Source organism: Botryllus schlosseri, chromosome 4 (genome assembly GCF_051294905.1).
Source record: "Botryllus schlosseri isolate E-star chromosome 4, Bs_hap1, whole genome shotgun sequence".
In the NCBI taxonomy this organism is placed as follows: Eukaryota; Metazoa; Chordata; class Ascidiacea; order Stolidobranchia; family Styelidae; genus Botryllus; species Botryllus schlosseri.
Window position 1 is genome coordinate 7,707,274 of NC_137239.1, and position 25,758 is coordinate 7,733,031.

Sequence of the window (25,758 nt, forward strand, 5' to 3'; positions counted from 1 at the left end):
ACAAAAATAGATGCACACAGTACATTTATCGGATGGCTTAAACAAAGGTAGGCTATATCTGAGATCGTAATTTGCATAAACATGAAAATCCCTTTTTGCTACATATTGACTTGACTTGAATGCTTTCCGTTGACTATGATTTTGGTTCTTGTTATTCTGATTTTAGATGACAACAAGTCTGACATAATAACAAAAGTTGTTTATGCAGTTTTTAAGAGTTATAGTAAATGAAATATCTATACCCTGTATAAAATTCTCAATGATATTATGGTGTTGGCATCCTCATTGAAATTTTGTCACGACTAGTATCATCGCATTTAGGAGTCCATGAAGAGGTGAGGTATTTAAGCTGTTCAAAATCCTGCTTCTGGAATACCCATCCGATGACACATTGTTATGACGCTCGGATTTGATCAACTTCTTCCATGATCACCTCGACTTTTGAAAGAATAGATGATGATGCGAAAGTCTGGAAATTTGTTGAGTGAAGGGGATTGTTGGACAGTCTCTATCCCGTCCCATTCTTCGAAGTCACCATCTTGCAAGTCAACTATGATTGTAAGAGTTGACATACTGGACATGGATAACATTGCAACTAAATGACTATGAAAAGTATATGCTGTGAACAATCATTTATATATCATTGGCTGTGCACAAGTCTATCAAACAACCTGAAATGGACAGTGGCAGGAACTTTCTACCTATTGTGGGTTGCTCTTGCGCACACATACACTTATAAGATATACCATCATATCATGGTAAATTGTACTCATGAAGTAGTTTGAAAAAGTAGGTTAAGACCAGATTTTGCAGACGTTTGTTAGTCAATTGGATATTGAAATCTACTTGTTGAAGCAGAAAATGAACGGTCTGAAAAGTACTCGAGTAGTATGAAGAAATGAGTTAGGCTAGACTTTGTATACATCTGTTAGTTAATTGTATACTGTATCTAAAAGCAGCTGACGATTACTCCTGATAAGTATCAAACGAAAATATTCCGATTTATTCAATTGTATATAGGAGCATTCGAATCACAAGATGAATCTCCGTAACAAAGGAATAATGACTATTATTACTTCAAAAACGTGATGCTTTTTGCGAAGTCCTCGAGTAGGTTTTGCCTACTTTCACAACTTCAGAAGGCCAGACTTCAAAGTCAGTTTGAGTATATATTCACGGTTGCTCAATCGTGCGAAAAGGTTACTCCAATACGCATGTTTTCATATCTCCCAGACTCACAAACTCTCACGTGGTTTTAGTGGTAAGTCTGTGTCGCATCGCAGTACTCATTTTCGTATTTCTATTTATCCAGTGAGAAAGTATTACTTAAAACCGCAATGAATGGTCACCGCATCTCTTTTCCGTGAGGCATAACCAAATACCCTGCATTTCTATCGCGCAAATGAATTGCATAATTAAGCTGTTGTTCAATCAATGTTATTCAATCAAAATATTAAAGCAACTTGTGCCTGGTTTGTTAACACATCAAAATTTATTGTTTAATTGCATTAAATGTCGTTGTCAGTACTAAACGAATGTCACAGGAATATTTGGCATGCGCATTGTAAATATTTTGACATTTGGTAAAACGGATCCAAATATTACCAACGCCTAATGCGAAATTTGCTTACGGGATAATTCTGTAAATGAATAATGATATTTCCCACGTTGGTGCGACTGCATCAATGCAATAATGTAATCGATCTCGATTTGAAAATCACCGCTGCAAGCAGGGTTCGAACCTGCGCAGGAATATCCCATTGGATTTCAAGTCCGACGCCTTAACCACTCGGCCATCGCAGCAACATGTCCGGCGAGAACATCCATAAATGTGTCTTTCATTAGGGTTGACGAACACAATACAAAGCAGCAAAAAACTGTTGGCTCCGAGTTGCTCTGCTCTGGCTAGATACTAAGAATGGCGATCTCTTTTTTGTTAGTGAGCTACATTTACGCCTTCGCATACGCACAAAATCCCAATATGTCGCAGACGAAATATTTCTCTTTTTAGGCGATAATCAAGTATGTTTTGTAGGTTCGGTTATAAGAGTACGTGTGCTCATCGATTTTATGACAATATCCTTGTAGCAACCGCGCAATGTTCAAAAAAAGGGTCGGTAACCTATGGCTCACGAGCCCCACGTGGCTCTTTTGAGTACAAGATATGTGTGACAGCCCACCCATTAGGGGTGTATCCGTAATGATTCTTAGTTGCTATTGTGACGGTACTGATATTGCAAGGTCCGCCTCGTGTCGAGGGCCAATCATATTACAGAGGTGTTCCACAATGGCGAGCACGCAAATAACAAAATTGATGCTATAAACTTGTCCACGGAGAGTTTTTTAGAGACACGCAACAGATTCCTAGTGCTCGACACGATTTCGGCTTCGGATGAAGACTCAGCTGTTACCAGTACCGGTATGGAGGAAACGTCAAAGTGAGCCCGGCGAGATTGGACACAATTATTGAACGAATTCCACTGAATATGGCATACGAAGCGAAGCGTCAGGCTGCGAACTTTATGACTTCGGTCAATGGGGATGTAGCTGCTCTCCACTCGCCAGTTAGAGGAATTGAAGAGAAGATTCAGCTGATGAATAGAGTATTTGAAGATGGGCTTCAGCTAATGAACAGTAGCATGGGTGACATAAGAGGTATGTTGGCAACTATGGTGAACTAGCCTAAGGTTGACGCCGACAGCAATGAGGAATTAGGTGGTGAGGATTTGAGTAGGCCCAAGGTTGCAATTGTGATAGATTCCTGTGGAGATGAGGCTTCGTCTGTCCCTCCTTCTACTGGTGCTCAAAGTAGTCCCAAAGTGAAGGAAGTGCGGGACCGTTCCCTTATTGCACGTCTGATTATGTAAAAGTACCCGCTGACACATTCGATGGTGCCAGCGGTAATTCTCTAAAAGAATATTTCTATCATTTTTAATTTTCGGCTTTATGTAACCGGTGGAACAATGAACGTAAAGGTTGTTACTTGGGTGCTAGTTTGAGGGGCCGAGATTTGTCTATTGCGTGTGAGTTGTCAGCTGAGGTCCGTGTGCAATATGGGCATTTTGATTATATGGGATTGGATATATGCCATGTTTGAATGACTCATACATATACATACATGTTATGAAAACTTATGAAATATGAAAAAGTAAGGCTATTTAGAAAGGCATCATTTCTTGTTAATTGAATAGTGCATAACTCAAGCTGTGCCACAATGAAACAATTTTGCATAGCATCACTAATCATATGAGCTCAGCTCAGCCACTTGGGTCGAACAAGAGTGCATTAGTCCTACTACATGAATACTTGACTAAGTGCATGTAGACATATGTTTTTTTGACTACTCCCTACATTTCATTTCTGAACATCGTCTATTGGTAGTGAGAGAGTGTGTACTTCTCGTCAATATAGTGTTTAGTGAGATAATTCATTGATATCTGTATTAGTTACGCACTCGTACACAAGATATAGCCTACATTTCTATTGTTAATACGCACATTTTAGTATATATTATAATGTTTGAATGATTCATACGCATAAGGCTATTAGACTATCCGTGGCTTACCCATGTTATAAAAATAATAAAAATAAATGAATATGAATAAAAGGAAGGATATTTTGAAATGAATACTTCCATGTTAATTTTTCATGCCCTCGTGAATTATATGTTTGCCTATGTTGAATGGTTATTTGAAAGTCATTTCACCGTCACCGTGGCATATAATGTTTGAAGAAAAATTTGTGGTACTGTGAGAGTCGGAGTTCTGTGAAGAAATAGTCGGAGTCGGTACGTTTAAAGACTCTGGAGTCAGAGCCAGAGTTGGAATCACTCTATTGAAAATGTCTGGAGGTGGAATCGGAGTTGGAGGTAAAAGTTACCAACTCGACAGCCCTGATAGCGCAATTGAGTCTGAATCCCAGTCTCTTGAGCCGGTGCCTCCCACCTTCAAATTCGATCATTTGATATTGACTACAATTAGAAGACACGCGCACCTGCATGTATGCGTCGCGAAAGTCCACTAGTGCGCAGCCGACCGGCATCTGTCTCCATTTCCTCAATTTCTCTTGGCAAACGTCCACGTCTGCCCCAATGCACTCAACAAATTCGTTGAGTTCTCGAAAATCCAAAACTGATCGAACCTTGTTTCTTCTTTCTCGAACGACCGTCATTATGTATCAGTTGCATTGGGGTCAATGTCCCTCAAATTTCAACGACTACGCAAGTGCAGCACACGCACGTCAACGAAGAACAAATACCATATGATCAGGACGAAATACAAGAAGACGCATTGTGTAACCGCTCGGCTCCGGAGCCATAATGACTTCGGTTGCAAGACCAGTCATGCGTTAGGTAGCATGCGGGATGGGAAAGGAGGAAGTGGTTGTAGTTGGGTTTTGTATGGAGGTGGTCTTGGAGTGTTTCTGTGTGGAGTTGTTGCTGTGTTAAGTCTTGATTTGGATTGGAAGTATTGATGTAGTTATTGTGCCTGCCTTCGTTGTAATATATCCGCCGAATCTGCAATGTGTCTCTGGGTCCAGTCGAACCTGAAGTAACTTATCCGCATTCAGTCAGATAGCGAGAACTACGACCGAACGGCTACAAATGGCGAGAACGCAGCCTGATGCTGGATCCGGTAGAGAGATGCCGCTTGCAGTAGGAGACGGACGCGGTGGACTGGGTGCAAGACAGTTATTGAAGAGGAAAGAAGAAGTTGCACTTGCACGGGTTTTTAACAAGTTAGCAAAAGGGAGACTTGGGAAGGAAGCACGACAAATTGTCAAGCTATTGGACACACGTGTTGTTGGAAAAAAGGATATGGTGGCAGGTGGTTGCTTGGTACATTGGCCGGTATGCTCGTCAGCTGGAAAATCTGTTGCTGTTGTGAACGTTGATGTGTTGGCATATGAGAGTAAAATGGATTCACTGTCTGAAATACCTATTACTGCGCCTGTTGTTGATGATATCGGATCTGAGATGGTAGTCATGTTACCATTGAAGTCGCGTGCCGAGATAAATGGTGATGCAAATGATGATGATTGCCATAGTGAAAAAAGAAGTGTGATGGAGGAACAATTGGCTGAGGATTGTGGAGATGAAAGTGTTGCAGTGGCTTAATCGATTGGAAACAAAGACTTGCTATGGGACTTGGTTGGACGAGAAGTAAATGTGTCGGATATACTTAGAACTTTCGAGTCGTTGGTGGACTGTAAGCTGGCCATTGAACGTGTCAATGTGAATACAAAGGAGCCCTCACACCGTAAAACTTTTACTTTGAGAGATATTTGAATGAGATGGTGGGTCATTGGGATTTGACACCAGACTTGGACTACGCCCCTGATGTTGAGATGTTAAAGCTGTGATCTCGATTTGATAATGAACTGCTATTGTTGATGGGTATTGACACGTGTTTTTGTTTCAGTTGATGGCTTGGTTTTAGCGCACGGTGTTATGTTGTTGGAAACTGTCTGTGGCAAATGGTTGCTTTTACGCTGTTGGTGGATTGTGTCTGTTGTTTTGTATTTTTGACAGTTGAGTGAACTTTTGAAGATGTTGTGGTGGCTGTCTTTACGTTGTTGGTTGATATTGTGAGATTTTGCATTATTGACGATTGTAGGACATTGTAACTGGTTTTGCATGATCATATTTCTTCTTTGTACATATTCTTGCCATTTTTATGCTCTGTTTTTTATACTTATTTTTTTATTTGTGCTCCCTCTTGTCGCTTGTGAGTGATCTTTCCTACTAGATCACTCATCTTGGGAACGGGGATGTGTAACCTCTCGGCTCCGGAGCCATAATGACTCCGGTTGCAAGACCAGTCATGCGTAAGGTAGCATGCGGGATGGGAAAAGGAGGAAGTGAACAGTGTTGCCAAATTAGCGATTTTCGCGCTAGATCTAGCGATTTTTCATCCGGTTTAGCGCCATAAAATATGGATCTAGCGCCTAGCGCTAAATCTAGCGATTTTTGAAAAAGTATTTAGCGATTATTTAGCGCTTTTTTTATCGAAAATAACCAATAAATATCAGTTCTGACTGACGACTGCATTGGCTATACCGGTCACCGGAGTGAATACTCCGATGATATGTGATTGTAGATTACTAACATACGAATATATAGTAGATACGCAACTCCTGGCGGTTACGCATGGGCAAGCAGTGTGCCTTCTTGCTGAGTAATCTAAAAGTAGCATAATTGGCAGTGCTACATCTGGCGACCTTAGCGCTGAATTGGCCATGATCGAAAGATATTGACGCAGTGATTTCGAAAATACAAATTAAAATCTTGTCCGGACAATGGAACCATGCACGCCCAAACAGCCCCCAAAGTCTAAAAACTGGCATTGCTCCAACAATGGCACCGCCGCAACACAAGGAACATAACAATGACCAATTTCGTCCAGCCATTGGTCCGATCGATGCCGATTTTCAGACTTTGGGGGCTGTTTTGAGGTCGTTCCATTGTCTTGACAAGAATATAATTCGTATTGTCGGAATCAGTGTGACACTAGCTTTCGTTTAAGACCAGATTAATTACATTTCATACCCCGGGGCCCGGGTTGGTCTTCGGATTATTTTCTTAAGGTCTCTACTTATAGTGGCTGGCAAACCCGGTTCAAGTCGTGTTGTGTAAGGTCAAGTCACATGTCGTGTTCAAGTAGGCTACTCCAACACAGTTTAGAGAAGAAGTCGAGCGCATTTCCACGGTACATCGCATCACGTATTCACGAACGCGTTGAGCAAGGGACGCTTATATAGTGAGCGGTTATGCCTGCAAAGAGCAAACCTGGTCAGTGGTCTCGTTTAGCGATCATTGCGCAAAGCGATCTCCTTTATCGAAATGCACTGCACGTTTTGTCCCGCTTAGAGATGACTATTACGTATTATGAACTAGAAATTTGATAAGTGACTTTGGCCCCAGATGAGTAAAATGTAGCTGAGAAGAATGTATTGATATAATGGTTCAATTTAACACCTTTAGCAATTAATGCAGATTTAGCGCTATTTTTCAGCGCTTTTTTCTCAATATTTAGCGATATCTAGCGATTTTTGACACCAGTTTTAGCGATTTTCTTCCATCCGGAGTTGGCAACACTGGAAGTGAATGTAGTTAGGTTTTGTAAGGAGTTGGTCTTGGAGTGTCTCTGTGTGGAGTTGTTGCTGTGTTAAGTCTTGGATTGGATTGGAAGTATTGATGTATTTATTGTGCCTGCCTTCGTATACCCGCCGAATCTGCAACGTGTCTCTGGGTCCAGTCGAGCCTGAAGTAACTTAGCCGCATTCAGTCAGATAGCGAGGACTACGACCGAACGGCTACACATTGCTCTATCAAGTATGCCAGATCCCAATTGTGGAACAGCATCTAGCCCAGTCGTTCCCAAACGGTGGGGAATTCCGCACTGGTGGGGAATTCAATGATTTCTGGTGGGGAATAGACGCATTTATTCAAAATTATGTAGGCCTACAGGACAATCTACATATTCACGGATATACATGCGCAATTACCGTTACCAGTTAACTGCTCTGGAATGCATGTATCCAAAATTATATTGCGTGTTGTTCACAAACCTCATATTTAACTCTGGATGGCCAATCATGGCGTCACAAACGCATCCAGCACGACTAGTTTGACGTGAAATAACGCTTTCGCGAAATTTTGAGCGTTACAGGTATCGATTCACAATACTTTTTATGTTGCAGTTGAAGGTGATTGTCTTGCGTACTTGTGTGGTTGTCTGTCTTGTGTAGTCAAACCAGCAGATAGCTGATCTGTGATGACAAAAGTGCTGGGTAGTCGGGAGCAGGACGGTAACTGCCGCACCCCAAACCCCCCTTAATTGGGTGGGGGCGAGCTCGAAGCGGCCCAAAATATTTCGTGAATTAACATAAATTGAAGTATTTTTTTTGGAAATTTATGCCACTTTATCAAAAAATTTTCGCACTGCGTGCGCAATTTGATATTGCCGAATATCTAATTATTCGGTACCCTTCCCCCACGAAAAGACGTAGAATTTATAGAAATGGAGACTTCGGAGTCAGCCATTACTGCGCCAGGACGCACCAAGGCCATTGAACATGCAACTCCGAGAAGTGTGCCAGAACGATCAGCAGCGAGAAGGAATGGCCTTGTGATGACCGAAAACTTCGATATATATACAATATACATATGTGTTCAATTGTCCATAGGCGGCTAAATGGCTGGCGCCAAATGTTCCTGTCCAGGCGATCTGAACCCCACGAGGCAAATGCCATTCTGCAGGGAAAAATTATTTGCCAGTAAAGCAATACCAATTTGAAATCGTGTGTGCTTTTTGCTTTGGGCGATTTCAATATCTTTTGACATAGCAGATATAGGAGGTCACGAAATAGCATAATGTAATGAAGTCAATATAGCAATGGGTCCGCCTGAAAATGTTTAATTCTCATTTAAGGGTCCTACCTTTTCCAACACACCTCACTCAGCTCTACCGGTGAATCTGATTACGTGAGCAGGGAGGGGATAAAAAAATTGATAACAAAATATATGCAATTCCCGATCATATTTACCGATTCAAACACGAACTATATAAATTTTTTGCGCTTCACGCGTTTAGTCCAAATAAGGCGACGCACTAAACAGTATACCCAATGTAGCTGATAAGTAGCGGGAAAAAGCGTGCATGCTCAGCGGGGCTGAGGAGGTTCTGGGGGGGGGCTTCGCCCCCCAGAAGTTAGGTTTATCACCCTGTTGGGTCACAAGATCTACGTTTTTTGGCGGGGCTGACGAAGTGCTATTACGGTCCTGGTGGGGAATGAAGGCTCGGAATAAATATGAAATAGGGAATGATGACAAAAAGGTTGGGAACCACTGATCTAGCGGGCTATCCGACAGTCGTCGAGTATGTCTGCATTCAAGTCGAAATGCAATACTTGACGTTTCAGTTGCCCAGGCTTGTTCAGTCGAGCATTGTGTTTTCTCGACTGAACTGATAGTGATCGACCCAGCGCTGAGTTGGATTACCAGAAATCGCAACTCGTCAACCGAATATCTGATCATATCAGATTGTTCGAGTGCCCTGGCTCGCATTCGCAACTTTAACATGTATCCGCGCCATAAGCTGGTTTATGAGATATTATTCTCCATGTCTCGATTGAGTGAATTAGACGTCAACGTGTCATTCCTTTGGATACCCGCCATGTGGGCATTCACGGCAATGAAGAAGCTGACAGATTGGCAAAGAATGTCTCCACCACCACTCCAAGTTCCGAAGATATGCCGGCGCTCTCCGAACAAGAAGCCCGGCACATAATACGTCGCCACTGCATGGTATTGTGGGACCAAGAATACCAGAGATCTGAAAACGGTCTTCGTTACAAGTCCTTCAACAGTTCCGTTCTTGATCCTTCCCCTGATTATGGTAATCGCCTTTATGATAGTGTAGACCAGTGGTTCCCAACCTTTTTGTCTTCATTCCCATTAGGGATGGTGTGAACGTGAGGTTCACGTTCGCGTTCTGTATGTGAACCTCGGAAATTTTGAGGTTCGCGTTCACAACAGAACCTTGGTAGGTTCTGCCCTGTGAACCTTTTTCATATATTACAATTTTTACTTCAATATAAAATCTTTGGTTCACATTTATTGCAATTCAACTGCAAACCACTCTATGCAAGGCGCTGGCAGCATAGACAATCAACACTAAACGAGCATGCACCTTAACATTTTCAAAAATTTTTCCTGCCTTGTTACAAAAGTTTGCACGAAATATCAAGCTTTCCGTTTGCGAATACACTACATGTAGTCAGGGAATGATGCTTATTCAACCAATCAGTGAGAGCGATATCGTTTTCTGATGTAAAAATCTAGCAGGCGTACGGGTCAATCATGTCTTCATATATGTTTACTGTATCATAATAAGCAAATCCGTGCAATTAGGGTGTTGGCTACTGCTGCATAACTTGTTAATGGGGTAATATCGGTAGCAAGTATAGAAACCCGTTCAACACTCTGCTCAATATCGATGTAAAGCAATACTCAGACGCCGAAGACATTGTCCGGTCTGGCCTAGACCGTTGAGGCATAAGCTCATATTCCCTGACAAGTCCTCATCGAAATTGTTGGCAAAGAGACGTAACATATTGATTTTATGTGATTATTATATCATTTGATTCATTTAGCGACGTTTAAAACGTCAATTTGTAGGCTACTTCAGCATTGTGACACGAGTCATCGCTAGGTAGGTATCGTGTACATTAATATAGGCTATCACTTCACTGAAATATAGGGTTGAAATTAGCAATATGACGTCACATGACGTCACGAGGTTCACGTTCGTGTTCACACAGAACCTTTCAAAAAGGTTCGCGTTCACACGAACCTGAACCTTTCAGAGGTTCACACCATCCCTAATTCCCATTTCATATTTATTCCGAGCCTTCATTCCCCACCAGGACCGTAATAGCACTTCGTCAGCCCCGCCAAAACGTTAATCTTGTTACCCAACAGGCAAATGTATATTCTCGTCAGGGCGTGCGTTAGTTTTAGCAGTGGGATCAATTGATTCATCGTATGCGGTACGCTTGTGACCGACGCCTCCGTTATGCATCTAAATGTTGTTAAAACTAAATAAAGAGAGTCAAGTGAATGTATATAGGAATTCGAATATATATTACTATTAAGTCAAAGCGACTACACCTGGTCCACACGGAGCGGTATCTCCATTGATGACTGCAAAAGTCGTTTGGATCTGCGCAGAAAAATGAGAACGTCCTACCTCGACGTCGTCCAACGCTCGAATACCAAAGACCAGTACTCCTCTGCGTATACCAGTGGATTTCTGCTCTATCGACTACTCAGCAGTGTGACTCGAGCAAGCAGTGACTCGAGTCACTTTTTCGTATGACTTGACTTGACTCGAGTCACTTTGCTAAAATAACTTGACTTGACTTGACTTGACTTGTCTCGGCATATCAGAAATGTGGATTGACTCGTGACTCGGAGCAAAATTCAGGAGTCAATTTCAAGTCGTCAAGTAATCGGTGCCGATAAAAGTCAATGTATCTTGCATATGTTCAGATTGTTCGAGCAACGCTGGTGTAACCCGTGATAACGACCTATCATTCAATGATCGCGCATTTCACTGAGCCTCCATTGTTCTCTCACAAAAATATTGATCGCAAACGAAGTGATCGAAGCTTACAGCCTACGTGGTCGTAAACTATAGTATAGTAAAGTAATTTAATAGCAAAATGTCTATTTCTGTTCTGTTCTGTGTTCTTCACTTAACCAAAACTCTTGTTTTGTTGAAATTGAATTCGAAAATAGTTGATATAGTCTTCAACCGTTGGCGCAGGCTCGAATTGTATCATATCAATTTGCAAAAGGTTAATGTATTGCATTTTATCAATTCGTTTCTCTACTGTTTACTTTGGCTGGTAACTATAGAAACCGAGGCTGTGCAATTAGTTACATAGTTTGTTAGTTCTACTTATATGTGAGCGATACAGCGCCTTACTTGCATGTATATTTACCTCCATATTCGTTCATCGGTTCAAAATCAATGGCCACTCAATCTGTATTCCAGACAGCTAGCAAAATACAATGACGTAATCACGCCTCATACCTCGACAAGGCAATTTGACTTGAATTGTGACTTGACTCGTGACTTGACTTGACTTGACTTGACTCGACTTGACTCGAGTCACCTCCAAAAATCGACTGACTTGACTTGACTCGAGTCACCTTCGAAAATCGATTGACTTGACTTGATTCGGGTCAAAATGTGTAATGACTCGAAATGACTCGTGACTCGAATGTAGTGACGTGATCCCAATACTGCTGCTTTCCTGGTTGGGTTGTGTATTCCCCAAAGGGTGGAACAGCAGCAATTCTACCGGACTATGCTAGTTGGAGGTGCAGGATGCATGTCATGGCCTAATAATGTAGAATGACAATAAGTGCGAGTTCATTGTGTAGTCATTTCTTTGTTACGTAGAGCGGCGGCCATTTTGGTCCCTCAGCTGCAGTGATCGATCGTTAGTTAGGCTGTACGCGCGCTCATTGGTTCTATTAAAAATGATTTTCCGAATGATTTCTCCCAATTTATTCATTAAGTCCACGTAGCCATGTTTGATTTATAATGTTATTGATAATCTGAAACGAACCCCTGTGCTATATATGCAATATTCAGTAATTAAAAAGCTGAGTCTTGGTGCAGAACTTGAAGAATGCTACACCACAGCACCTATTGCAATAAAAATAAGTATTCGCTAATATTTAATTCAATATGATGTTTCCCTCAAGATGTGCATTTGATAGTAAGCAAGTATCATAAATGCCAGACGTGGTCAGCGACCAGGTACTTCTACTCCACGTAGATTTTTCCTACTCGCACTACTTCGTACAGTGGTTATGTTGTTGGACTAAACTACCTATATTTACAGTTTACAGCTATCCTCGCGAAACTATGCCCAGATTACTAATTTTTATAAATCCAAACTCCAAACGGATTCCTTACGGTTGACTGAGCAGTATTTATGAATTAGTGAGCCTTTTCTTTGGCTGCAAACAAAATACAAAGTCCATGACGATGGTGTGAAGTGGGTTTTCGCCAGGTGATATAGCTCATTTTCGACGATTTCGTAAATCCCGTTATGTGAGGCGTATTCGTTCATGCGTTTGACGCAATAGCACGACCTTCTATTGGAATTCTCCTGCCGGTCTCCACGAGAGGCATTGAGCGACATACGCATAACTAACATCTGTCATGGTAGCATTGATATACGGAAATTTACGTGAACTATTCATAGAAAAAAACAATTATGACTGTGTATACCAGGGGTTCTCAACACGCGGCCCGCAGACTCCTATTTTGCAGCCCGCAACATCTTTCAATATGAGCGCAATTACTACTGAGACGGTATTATTACACATTAATTTAGTTACTTGTCTCTCAAATCGCACCGTCTCTGTTTCGTTTGAATACTCATTTTTTATGTGTTCTGGTTTTTTTGATATATGCGCGAGTTTAGTTTGTTATTGTTTTGATAATTATCTGTATTCGTCCTGGACTCTGGATGAGAGACGCCCGCTGCGTAGTGAACTTTTAAATAACGTTTCATTCACTGCGACTGGTTTGAACAGAAATAAGATTGAGGAAAGGGAGATTAAACGACATAAACTGGGTTTTTAACTCTGCGTGGAACAATGAATTTGCTTTCTCGGATATAAATGATAAACCGATGTGTCTTATTTGTCGAAGAACAGTAGTAAGGCAGCGATTATCAAACTGGGGGCGCGAAGCTGCAGTGATCTAGAATTTCCTCGCGCTACGAGCGATTTACCTCGGATTCATAGTTATTTGTATATGTGCAGTCCGAATTTTTTAATTGAGAATTCTTTCATCAACAGGTATAACCTTCCATGCCGTTGGGATTGACAGCAATCTGGCAGCCTTTCGCGATATGATAAGGGGGCGCTAAATATGTCACTATCATAAAGCAGGACGTGTCCAAAATACGTTTGAGAACCACTGTCGTATGAATCGTAGAAGCTTAAAATGATACTACGTCAGTGTAATTAGGAGTTAAAATACATATCCATTTGATCTTCGATAAAAAGAAAACGTTGCTAACAACGTGGCAAGTCCAGAAATCCATATTTCGAAGCATTGTTGAAATTGGAGACGACGTTACAGAACCATAGTTCAAAATTGCTTGGAATGTAGGTAAAGCCAAGCAATGTGCTAGAGAAAGTGATTTTAATAAAAGTATGGCACACCGTGCGAATATTCGCTGATTCGCGATATCCGGAACTTAGCAGCAAGGACAAGCAGCAAGGGCACCGACCCCCCTCCCCCACACACACGTGAAGTAACTGGTAATGATACACAACTATGTGAACAACAACAGCAGCCAGAGAAAGCGGGAAAACGATAACGTTTTCTTTGCACCCTGTTAGCCGTTGCTATTCTACAGTACATAATTCAATTTTGCCTTTAGTGGAATATTCAGTTATCTAATACAGATTGCTCAACGGCTGATGAAAGGAAAAATGGAAAAAAAATCGTGTTCCCAATTTCTGTTTTATATTCTGTATTGTCCTTTGCTCGTCCAATCACTTCTTTTAGAAGATTGAAATGGATACTGTATCAGTAAAGCTATAAATATATGTCACTCAAAACATCAACCTTAAATGGTAAAAGATATCAATCAGACTGAAACATCAGGGTAAGATTTATGATTGGGAACGCATATTCCATTAAAATAAGATTTGCAAATACATAAAACGTAAAAAGTTAGCTGATTGAGTTGGAGGCCTTTTTCTTATCACATTAGTAATCCCCACACGCAGGATATCTAGGCTACTACTCGCCATCATGTTCCTTGTAAGCGGTGTCTTGCAAAATCCTAGAAGTGAGCCGTGCTACATGTCGGCAAATATGGAATCATAACATAAAATATCGACTATTTCGAATCACGGCTATAAATCTATTTCTACATAGTCTACGACAGCGAAAGGTCTAATCACTTCTTTTGTGGTCAGTAATTTGTGGAATACCGACTTGCGCCAAATAAAGCCAGGCTTCGAAATCTTTGTATGACTGGTTGCTCAATGCACTGCACACGCAGGTCATATCAGCGTATTGGGAATGCGTACGTACAGTAGGGTTGTTCAAAAAAAACTTTTTTTTCCAAATCTCACTCGCCTAATGACTAAATCGTCAGGTTGTCCAAGAAAACGATGCACACCAAATTTGACTCAATTCCAACCAGTCAAGGCCGTGCAATCTTGAATTGAAATTTTTAATTTATTGATAAAAATAAAAAATAAAAAATTCTCAAATTTTTCTGTCAACCCCATGAAATTGTTGAGCTGTCTTCAAAGACGATGCAAAACAAATTTGAGTCGATTTCGACTTGTAGAAGCGGAGTAATTCGCGTTTTTCGTTGATAATTGTCGGATTATCTTTGATCCGGGGATTATCAACGAAAAACTCAAATAGTTCCGCTTCTACTATAGTCGGAATTGACTCAAATTTGTTTTGCATCGTCCTTGAAGACAGCTCAACAATTTCATGGGGTTGACAGAAAAATTTGAGAAATTTTTATTTTTTATTTAAATTAATAAATTAAAAATTTCAATTCAAGATTGCACGGCCTTGACTGGTTGGAATTGAGTCAAATTCGGTGTGCATCGTTTTCTTGGACAATCTGACGATTTAGTCACTAGGCGAGTGAGATTTGGAAAAAAAGTTTTTTTTGAACAACCCTAACGTACAGTCGTAGAGGTTTCGTAGACACCAATTACTTGAAATCGACGAGAAAATATTGTTTCCGGTCACAAGTAAATCCGTATTTCTGAAACCCCGAGTCAAGTCAAGTCATCTATATTGTTGACTCGAATCGTCCCTACCCTGCATTGCTCTGTCGATTATTATGATATATAGGCAATCGTCATTTTGTGTTGTAGAGCAGATGTAACAGTGTCCAGAATGCTTCATGTGTCAAAGGCAGGTATACATGACATGTTACATTTATAATGACACCGTGTCAAACGATTGCGTTTTGCAATATGACTATTATTGGTAATGGCAATCATACAAATTTTGCCTCTCGAAAACGCGATTGATAAAATTCATTTAATCATAATGACAATTCTCAGAAAATAACGTAGCTTCACAACAACTTGGCCTAATTCCATTTCTGAATTTCGGTGAATTCATTATCACTATTCGGGAAAGCTCATGTCGAAGCATCTGCCAAACACAAATTCAACTCTTATTGAAACCCATGTGAAGAATCCAAGCGGATATATCTGGACGTATCTCCTGGATGCAACTTTTGGAAAACGGTTGTAAACGTTACTGTCTTGATCTCTGTTTCCTTGAAATACCTGGATAAATATGGCGATTTAGTAAATATAACCATCGGCATGAATATTTTATACTATCGAAGTAGCATATGTGTCGACATATTCGCTAACGAATATTATGATCTGCATGGAAAGATATCGATTTAAAACTATACTGATGCAGCAATGCACAGTTTAGAAGAACACGAAGCATTTTATCAGCAATGCTTATTCCCAGTAATGCTGATGTCCGTAAACATTTACGAAATTGTCGTTGTCCAGTTATATGACATCATGCAGAAATGAGATATAGCGCTTGATAAAACACGGCTCGCCATTGAATATGCACTTTCTTAGCAGCAAAGGTTAGGCAAAAATAGCTGTCAAAATAGATCAGATATAACAGCATGAAATCCATTTTGAGTTGAACGTACAAGCGCGTTTGACCTCACGTCATCGACTGTCGTGTTTCGAAATGATAGCAGTTTATTCTTTTTTATGGTAAAGGATTAAGTCAATGATTTCCAATCTCTGTACCGTGAATCTTCTTAGAATTTCGATTGAAGGTATTCGTATTGTAATTCAGGCAAGCATATGTGACGTGAAAGCGCTCTAACTGATTTAATAGCTGACAAATAAGCATATGCGGCGACGAAGTCAATTATGGCACTGCCGATGGATAAGCTAGGGTTACCATATTTTGGAATCGGGAAAGGAGGACACTTTTACCAAATCAGAAAAGTTGGTTGATCAATACTGAAAGCAGTCGATTTTGCTATTTATGCTGGAAAATATGTTGAGTGGACTAAAAAAAAGTCATCACTTTCGTTCGACTCCCAATTTACCCACTTTATGCTTGAATTTAGTGGTGTTGACTAAAATTAACAGGTCGTAACTTTCCATCGACTCCCGAATGACCCACCCAAACATCCGTTTTAGCTAATTACCGTCATTTATGCCCATTTTAAGTCGTAAATGTCCATTATAATAGCTGTAAAACCTGCAAAGAAGGACGAATAGACAAAAAGGAGGACATTTAGGCGTCCTTGAAGGACATTTTCAAAAACCTGAAAAACAAGCACAAATCCTCCTGAAGGAGGACGTATATGGTAACCCTGGAATAAGCCCAATTGCTACTGCTGCAGTGTTGGGATGACTCAAGTCATGACTTGACTCGAGTCAGACTCGCATAAACTTTTTCGTATGACTTGACTTGACTCGAGTCACTTTGCAAAAATGACTTGACTTGACTTGGCATGGCGCTTCAGAAATGTGGATTGACTCGCGGCTCAAAGCATAATTTACGAGTCAATTTGAAGTCATCAAGTGCACGGTGTCGATTAAATCCCCTTATCATATGTATGTTCGGATTGTTCGCGATATTCCGGTGTCACTTGTCAGAGCTGCCAGTCATTCACTGATTGCATCTTTCACTGATCCTCCATTGTTTTCCTAGACGGCTTTGTGCTTACATTGCGCAGTGCTCACATTTACCAACCCTCTTGTATAATTCAAATCGCCGGAATACAGTTTATGCGTTTCTATTCTCATGGATCTGCAGATGGGTAGTGTATTCTACCATGTCAATTTGTTGCAACTTTTGAAGGCTCCGAAACTCCGTTACAATGCAACATTGAATGCTGATTTTGGGGGGGTTCCAGGACCACGAGCAGAATAAAATTTATATTTTCGTAATCAGTTCCGCGGTAGCTTTTGATTGATACCCGTTTTATCAAATTTAGCGCTCGGCACGCCCGTTAAAACTTACAGTCCAATTGCCTTTAGCCAAATGCAAAGTGTGACGTAGACTAATTTCACTGATCCGTGATATTTGCTTGTGTCCACACAATATCTGACACTATAGTATGACATATTACCATCAGATATTAATCCTATCTCAGCCCATATGATCGGATTCACCGGTAGAGATGATATAGGGAGTGCTTACGAGAATGATATTGCATCTTCGGGTGGGCAGATTATTTCTAGTCAATTTGTTGTATGCTGTTATTTCTTGAACTTCATCAGAGCTAATGTTGGTATAGTCGAAATATATTGGAATCGACAAACGTACCACGCACAAAAACTTTCTTTCGTAAGGAGCACACAATTTCGATTCCGAATCAGATTGCAAAGGGCTGTACTATATTAAAATTGAAAAGTGAAGTCGTCATGAATCGCGCCAAGCGCGGAAAAAATTTCAAGATTAATTAAAATCTTTCGAAAATTCGTGAATGGATTTGTAATTTCAATTTGCATGTCGACGGCAGCCAATACATACTAATTGGATTGTGTGTCGACGGCCGCAAATATTCCCCCCTACGGCCGCATGCGGCGGTACGACTGCAGGTTGCCCATCCCTGATCAAACTAATAACAATTGGACCACCCAAAAATGCAGCACAACATTAATTACTTCCGTAAAGTCTACCGGTGAAATTGATCACATGGGCTGAGAAAGGATAAATATTGCATAGTAATATGTGAAACTGTACCAATATTAATGTCGAAATTCACTCAATAATATCAAAAAAATTCGCGCCGCGCGCGACTAGAACACGAGACCCTGCGGCTATTCATAGCATATCTACTCACGATATCGGTGCCCATAGTAAGCCGATATGAGTAAATAGATTAGTCCAGAGTTCACTGGCAATGGACATGGATTGTTTAGTGCGGGTATTTGGTTAGCACTTAGTTCATTGCAACTATACACTGGAATGCGGCCATAGGCTACATAAGTAATGAAAATGCGGTCGCGAATAGTAAAAATGTTTTGGCCACCCCTGGTTCAGTAGCTGAAGAGTGTTGTCAGGTATCGTGCGCAGGTCATAGTTGAAAGTAGCATGAAAGTGGTGAGCATGATTTTTTTGTTGTATTTGTATTTCTTCAATAAAATATGATTTATTTTGTGGTAACTATGCCCGTCGTCCATGTTACAGAGCACAGCAGCGGTGTACTAACGTAAGATATCAAAACATGGTTGCTTATCTCGATATTGAAGTCATGTGGCCCGTGACCCGTGTTTAGTTGGCGACTCCTGGTTTAAATCCTATGATATTGTTTGTCGCGTCAATGAACCTCATTAGAATATCTGCCTCTCAGAGATAGGCTACAACATCGCGCATGGTCAAAATCGGTTTTCACAAGATTTGGGAAGATGAATGCACAAATTGAAACATTTGTGAGACCTCTGCAGATTAAAACTATAGTTTTCACGTATAACGTTCGCTTAAGGCCCTAATCCTTAATATATACACGAATAAATCCGAATTCAAGTCCACTGATTAGAGAATCAACAGGGCTGTGACATTTGGTAATCCTAAACATATATATCGACCGATCCCAGATTGAATGTTGCATAGCAGCTTCGGTATATTGATATTAATTCATATGTGGCTTTAATTCTGAATAATTCAGTCAAACACCTGACAAAGGAATACGATTATTACATGTTATGCACCCTGGCGCCTTTCAAGTCGTAGTTCTATCTTTGACTGATTGCGTGACATCGTTCGTCGAAGGAATATCTGCGTTACATAGGAAGTCATAGTCCCTGTGTACTCTTAGTATATTGGGAATGTTCAAATATATGACATTTGGTATCCTTTATGGCAGCATTGCCGGGACATTGTATACTGGTGTATATAATTATTAAAACAAAGGTATCAAAAACTTTTTTAACCTCAAGTAGTTTTGTAACAGTTTTATTCATTCATTAAAAACTCCGTAATATATGACTTTGAATATTCAGGTCTACATTTAAAAACAAATATTCCAAATCTAAAATTCAAAAGTTTGAAAGGAATGTGCTCCTATGGATGCAAACCTGCTCCGGACCGCATGAGGGGTGATTGACGTAACTTTCAAAATACCAGTAGAATGTGACCAATAAGAGCAGGACTCTGTCAGTATGCTATATATTGGGTGTTTGTGCGTGCTCTTCCTTCAATGCAGGATAAGTCTTTCGAAAAGTCCTGAATTGATGGCTAGCCGAATTGTATGTACGCAAATGCGATTCGTTAAAATCCGCGTGCATGATGTAATGACTGCATCAAGCAAGAGAAATCGAGAGAAAACAAGTAACGATCTAGAAATTGAGTGACTGATCAATTTAATTCCGGATCATATCGAGTATTGAACTATAATTCGTACACGATTCTAAAATCAAACATAATGTGCCTACAAACGACCAGAGCAAAACAAAAGCAAACATCAGAGCCACTGGATAAATACGGTGGAAACTTGAAACAATAAATTACTGAAGGTAACTACTACATCAAGTTTTCATAACTGAACCAGTGATAATTTTCTGAGGCCAAATGTGACATATACTTGACTACCTATCTTTCTTATTATAACGCTACGTCAAAATTGTGAATACAAATCCAATGTAAAATATATTTGCAGTAACAATCTTACTCAGTGATGCTTCGAACATTCTCTTCAATTCCGCAAACGAAAGCTTCAATTCGTTCAACTCTGAAATTACGTGTTAACATATTTATGTAGTTGTTTATTTGAAGGTCATAATGAGATTTTACCACAAATAAAAAACCGTGTTGCGTCGTAAATAGCCTAACTTGTACTTATAATCGCCTTATTACTACATATCGCCCTAAATAAAGGAAATATGGGACATATTTATTCAATTTGAAATTATCCGTCACATGATTTTGTAGTTGGGACTGTAGTTTTTTTTTAATTTTTTTACCCCTCTCCCAAGCACAGATATAAAAAATAAGCATATTTTCGCAATTATTAGAATTTAGTATATCTTCGGTGTCGCTTGAGGCGATCGCAGGACGTTTGAGTGCTTCAATCTAGGGGTGCACAGTCTGTGCCAGACTTATCGGCAATGACATGTATTCTCACACCAGGATACATTAACACATATTAATATGTCGACGCGACTCCGCCGCCAGATACGATAGCCGATGACGCAGCCATATTCCAAAATCAATGCCGTATGTTGGGCGAAAATATTAATATGTTTTTCCAAGTACTGAGTAAGCGTGTTCTTACGATATCTGAAACTCGCGGTGAAAAGACGACTCGTGGAAGAAAATTTTACAATATGAAATTCGGATTGAAGACGCCTGACGAATGGAGTTCGAACTATATCTTGGTCTGGTATGAGCAAGCGATGCCAGCAAAAATAATTATCTGAGCTCACAAAACAACAACACTCTTCACCAAAGCAAATATTTCTGATGTGGGTGCGGTCATACTTGTTGAACCCAAGGTTGTATCGATTATTCTTATCCAATAGAGAATACTTCAGATGCGTATTTAACTTCTTTAGCATTATCATTGTTGCTGTCTATGTGTTCTGTATTACGGTTGGATGAATATTAAGATTCCCTCTCTGTCACCCTAGTGGTGTGGTGGTGTCTTTGCAGAATATGTTGATGGAAATTGTAGATTGTGCAACATTGACACCGATAGATTTATTTGTTGCACCAATATTTTTTGGGTTACGACTCCTGCCTTACTGAGTCCTTGGATGAATCAATATTTTATGTAATTACAAACTGATCATATGTAACATGACCAGGTCAGTAAATATTGGGTTAGTATAGGCATGAACTCCGAATTTGAACGATTTTTTTGTTGTTTTTATTTCCTTAGTTTAGCTTAGGTAATTAGTTTGTTGATTTCTTTGATCATACCTGTTTTTAAAATTTGAAATTGCATTTTCAATTCTTCGTACTCTGTTTTTGCTGCATCGTTATCGGGTAAGGATATCTTTACACAAGTAAGAGGATATTCATTCCTGTTCAACGGTAACCAAGGGGCCGGGACGCATTTTGCTAGCCGGCAGCCTGGGCGTGCTTTGCATAGGATTTCTTCCGATCTCACAGCCAACATCATCGACAATAAGAATAACACCTGGATTACACGGGTGATCTTCATTTCATCGAAACGCGCTCACAGAAAAACGTTTTGAAGTGCAGTAGCCTATGCTAATTGTGCAACTACAATTAAGATCGTAATGTTATATGGGTTATGTATACCACGTGAAATGCAAGCTAATTTAGTAATGTATTAATTATTAAATACATACTTAACAGGTTACAGAAGAGATAAGTTACATGGACTGGGATCTGTCAATCTGCAGCCACATTCAGTCTCGAAACAAATTGCGCGGGCGTCATCATGCTAATTAAATATACAAATCGTTTGACTGAAATCTATTCCGCGCTTGGCCCAATTCACCTCCGTTTTATGGTTATTGCTCGGTGAATAGTTTGAATTTCGTATTGGAGAATTCTCTAATCAACAGTCATAACCTTCCATACCATCAAACTATATGTAAGGATTGCTAACTGTCTGGTTTCATTGTGTGCTATGACGATAAGGGGGACACAAAATATTCACTGTCATAAAGGGGGCGTGTCTAAAACAATTAGAGAACCAGTGGGCTAAACTAAATCTTAATATTTCCAAAATGGATGAACAGCAAATAAACTCTTCTGCAACCTGTGCTGAACCATTTCCCACTACACCACGGTCAAAGTTTTTTTTTTAAATCTCCGACCAGTATCGAGGCTAGTTGCAACAATGGCAAAAATAATTCAAGTTTCCAACCAAGGCTTCATCAAACTTGATCACGCATTTGTAGAGATGTTATCCCAATCTTACTTCCAATTTTGGCCAAATTTACTGGGGCCAGAAACTTTTCGCACTCTAATATTTATCAAATGCAATCCAACAGTTTTCGAGCATGTGAATATGTAAATGCGGACCAAAATATTGTAATTCTTGGTTATCAGGCGGTTCTGTCCTTTTGCATTTATTTTAATTTCACGCACCTTATCGGTATCATCCTTGTCGCTGACGCCTTACCAATTACATTTCATTATCCTGACTCAGCTCTGAGTAGCCTAATCGTTTGATTACATTTCATTGACTGCCCTGTAGCCTATTCGCTGTTAGTCCCTAAAACCTCATCTCAACTCCCAAAGAGCCATGCATTTCAATCTACTGTCACAATTAAAAATTCGTGACGTCATCGTAGCACGAATTCGAACTCCTTACATGGGATTCCGCCTGTGCGCCATATTTCCTCTGTAAGGACAGGTTGTTGTTGTTGTTTCTATTAACGCATATAATTGGCGCTTGCAACATCGCGGTTATTTGCGCCCACACAGTAAATTTCATAATGGCATAATGACATGTCTTCTTGAACTTGAGTCTTTTTTCGGCTCTCGAGTTCACGAGTTCGGCTCTCTCTTCGTCTGGGCTTTTCAATGCGCTGTATTACAGCGGGATCGGCGATGAGGAGCCCAGATAAACCTCCGACACATAGAAACATGGCAGAGCCGAGACTCGAACCATCAACCATCGATGTCGTGACTACAGTGTTGTTGTTTCTATTAACGCATATAATTGGCGCTTGCAACATCGCGGTTATTTGCGCCCACACAGTAAATTTCATAATGGCATAATGGCATGTCTTCTTGAACTTGAGTCTTTTTTCGGCTCTCGAGTTCACGAGTTCGGCTCTCTCTTCGTCTGGGCTTTTCAATGCGCTGTATTACAGCGGGATCGGCGATGAGGAGCCCAGATAAACCTCCGACACATAGAAACATGGCAGAGCCGAGACTCGAACCATCAACCATCGATGTCGTGACTACAGTGTTTAACCAACTGCGCCACTCGCTTCCCCTAGATTAGAATTAGAATTAGAATTAGCGCATGGAAGCATTTCACAAATTAGATTAGAATTAGATTACTGGCATTTCGCTCTAATTTAGTGAAATTAGACAACTAGAATTATCTAGTTGTCCAAGTCTGTTTCGGCGTGCCCGTTGTTATAATCAATTCGTTACATGTTATTATTTTGTTACCTCTTGTCCGCTATAAAGTCGAAAGATATTGCAACGAATAAACGTATTAAACTAAAGTAAGCGCACGATTCAAAATTGGTATTTCTTCACTGGCAAATAATTTTCCCTGATGGATGGTATTTGTCCTGTGGGGTGAAGATTGCGACGACATGATAATCCAGCACGAACGATTTAAGCATCTATGGACAATCAGATTTATATACATCGAAGTTTACGCTCAGCATAAGGGCAATCCTCTTCGGCCAAGATTTTCTCGCTGACGATCTTTTTGACACACTTCTCAGATTCCCATATTGACCGGAACTTCATATGTCTTCTTGCATCGTGGTGTGGTAATTATCGACGCCGAAAAGCCTATTTCCATTTTCAATAATTATGCGTAATCTTCCTTGGGGGAGTCGTCAAAACATGATGTTTAATTTATGTACCTTCACCCAAAAAATTTATGGCACCCTTCAAGCTCGCCGATTGCGGGTTTTGGTTGCAGCAGTTTCGGTCCTGGTAAGAAGTCAAAGTCCAGTCGGTCTTTTTGGGACTTAGGTATTGGAAATATTTCGCGCTTTAATCGCGCTCGAGAACCATTCGACTTTGGGGGTTTTGGGGGTTCTGAAGGACACTGATTCCGAATTTGAACTTAGTTTTTTCAAATTGGCTCTTGTTGCGGAGATAACCCATGGGGCTATTTTGACCAAAATATCCCATTTTCGGGGTAGTGACTAAATATAAAATTGGCTTAGTCGTACTATAAAGTTTAGAAATTCGCTCTATTTTTATTTTTACACACAGAAGACTATTTTATATCATAATATAGCAACAGCACTATATTTAGGGCACGGATACCATGTACATAAATTTACTCCAGTGATGTACATAAGTATTTGCCTAGATACTCAAATAACGTGGCATTAATTCAATCAATCAGTTTTACACCGACCACCTATTGTAAATTTGAAATAATCAGTTGGAATACAATATTATTGATATATTTTAAATCGAAATTGAGTTTTGTACGATTTTCGCTTGTAAGCTACTTCGTGAAGGCTCTCGAAAGGTTCCGGCAATGGTCTAACACAGGGGTCACCAACTCAAAATGGGTCGCGGGCCACTTTTCAAAATTCCTAGAGGCCGCGGGCCGCATGACATCAATATCGAGATTAAAGTAGACAACACAGTCAGCCACGTCTGATAAGTCTACGTTATTACGATGCTATGCTCTTTAACATGGGCTACGAGCATAGTCACCACAAAAGAGACAATATTTTATTGAACAAATACAACAAAAATATCATGATAATAAATTTCATTATATTTTTAACTGTGAGCTGTGCACCATACCTGACAACACTCTGTAGCAGCTAAGACAGGGCTGGTCAACCTATTTGTTATTCACGGCCGCATTGCAATTACCCATGTAGCCTGCGGCCGCATTCCGGTGGATAGTCGGAATGACCTAAATGGGGCCAAATACCCACGTTAAACTGCCCATGCCCATTGCTGGTACACTCCAGACTAATATATTTACGCATATCGGCTACTACACTGTTAAAAATATTCTCTGCCAAATTACTGGTCTGGTCCTGGCAGCAGTTTTACGACTCTGAGACCAGTAAATTTGAAAAATATTTTCCCGTAAATATTATTGACCGTAATTTATTTTTACAAAGACTGACTGTAAAAATTTTTACGGAAAATTCCCGTTACCTGATGTAACGGAAAACGGCTGTAATACCAAGTTACTGGTCTAGTCCAGTGCAGCAGTTTTACGCTGATGAGACCAGTAAATTCGAAATAACTCTCCCCGTAATATGATTTTACATATGCTGACCGTAGGAAATTTTACGGAAAATTTCCGTAACCTAAGGTAACAGAAATCTGCTGTAATATCAATATACTCGTCTGGTCCCTTGCAGCAGTTTTACATTCCTGAGACCAGTAAATTTGAATCAGGTTTATTTGGTGCGGAAACACGTAAAAAAAAGTAAGTGTGGATAATGAAGAAAATCCAGTCTTTCTTGTGGGGATCATCGGTCAGCAACTGCCTGAATGAAGAGGGCTTCATCAAAACTTCAGCAGCAGT

At 40.2% G+C, this 25,758-nt stretch overlaps 1 protein-coding gene, 1 long non-coding RNA gene and 1 other non-coding gene across 3 annotated transcripts in view; 1 reads left to right on the top strand and 2 right to left on the bottom strand.

Annotated features, from left to right (window-relative positions):
* Positions 1 to 25,758, top strand: part of LOC145438118 (uncharacterized) — a 465,561-nt gene that overhangs the window by 16,683 nt on the left and 423,120 nt on the right. The window lies entirely within an intron of this gene.
* On the bottom strand, positions 1,722 to 1,803 carry Trnas-uga (transfer RNA serine (anticodon UGA)). The gene has a single exon. It is a non-coding gene; the product is annotated as a tRNA-Ser (tRNA).
* On the bottom strand, positions 15,599 to 21,802 carry LOC145436967 (uncharacterized). The gene is made up of 3 exons (XM_080314149.1): positions 21,501 to 21,802; positions 20,251 to 20,310; positions 15,599 to 15,871 (listed from the first exon to the last, which is right to left on the bottom strand). Exons 1-3 carry the CDS (start codon positions 21,742 to 21,744, stop codon positions 15,840 to 15,842), a joined length of 336 nt encoding a protein of 111 aa, XP_080170275.1. The 5' UTR covers positions 21,745 to 21,802; the 3' UTR covers positions 15,599 to 15,839.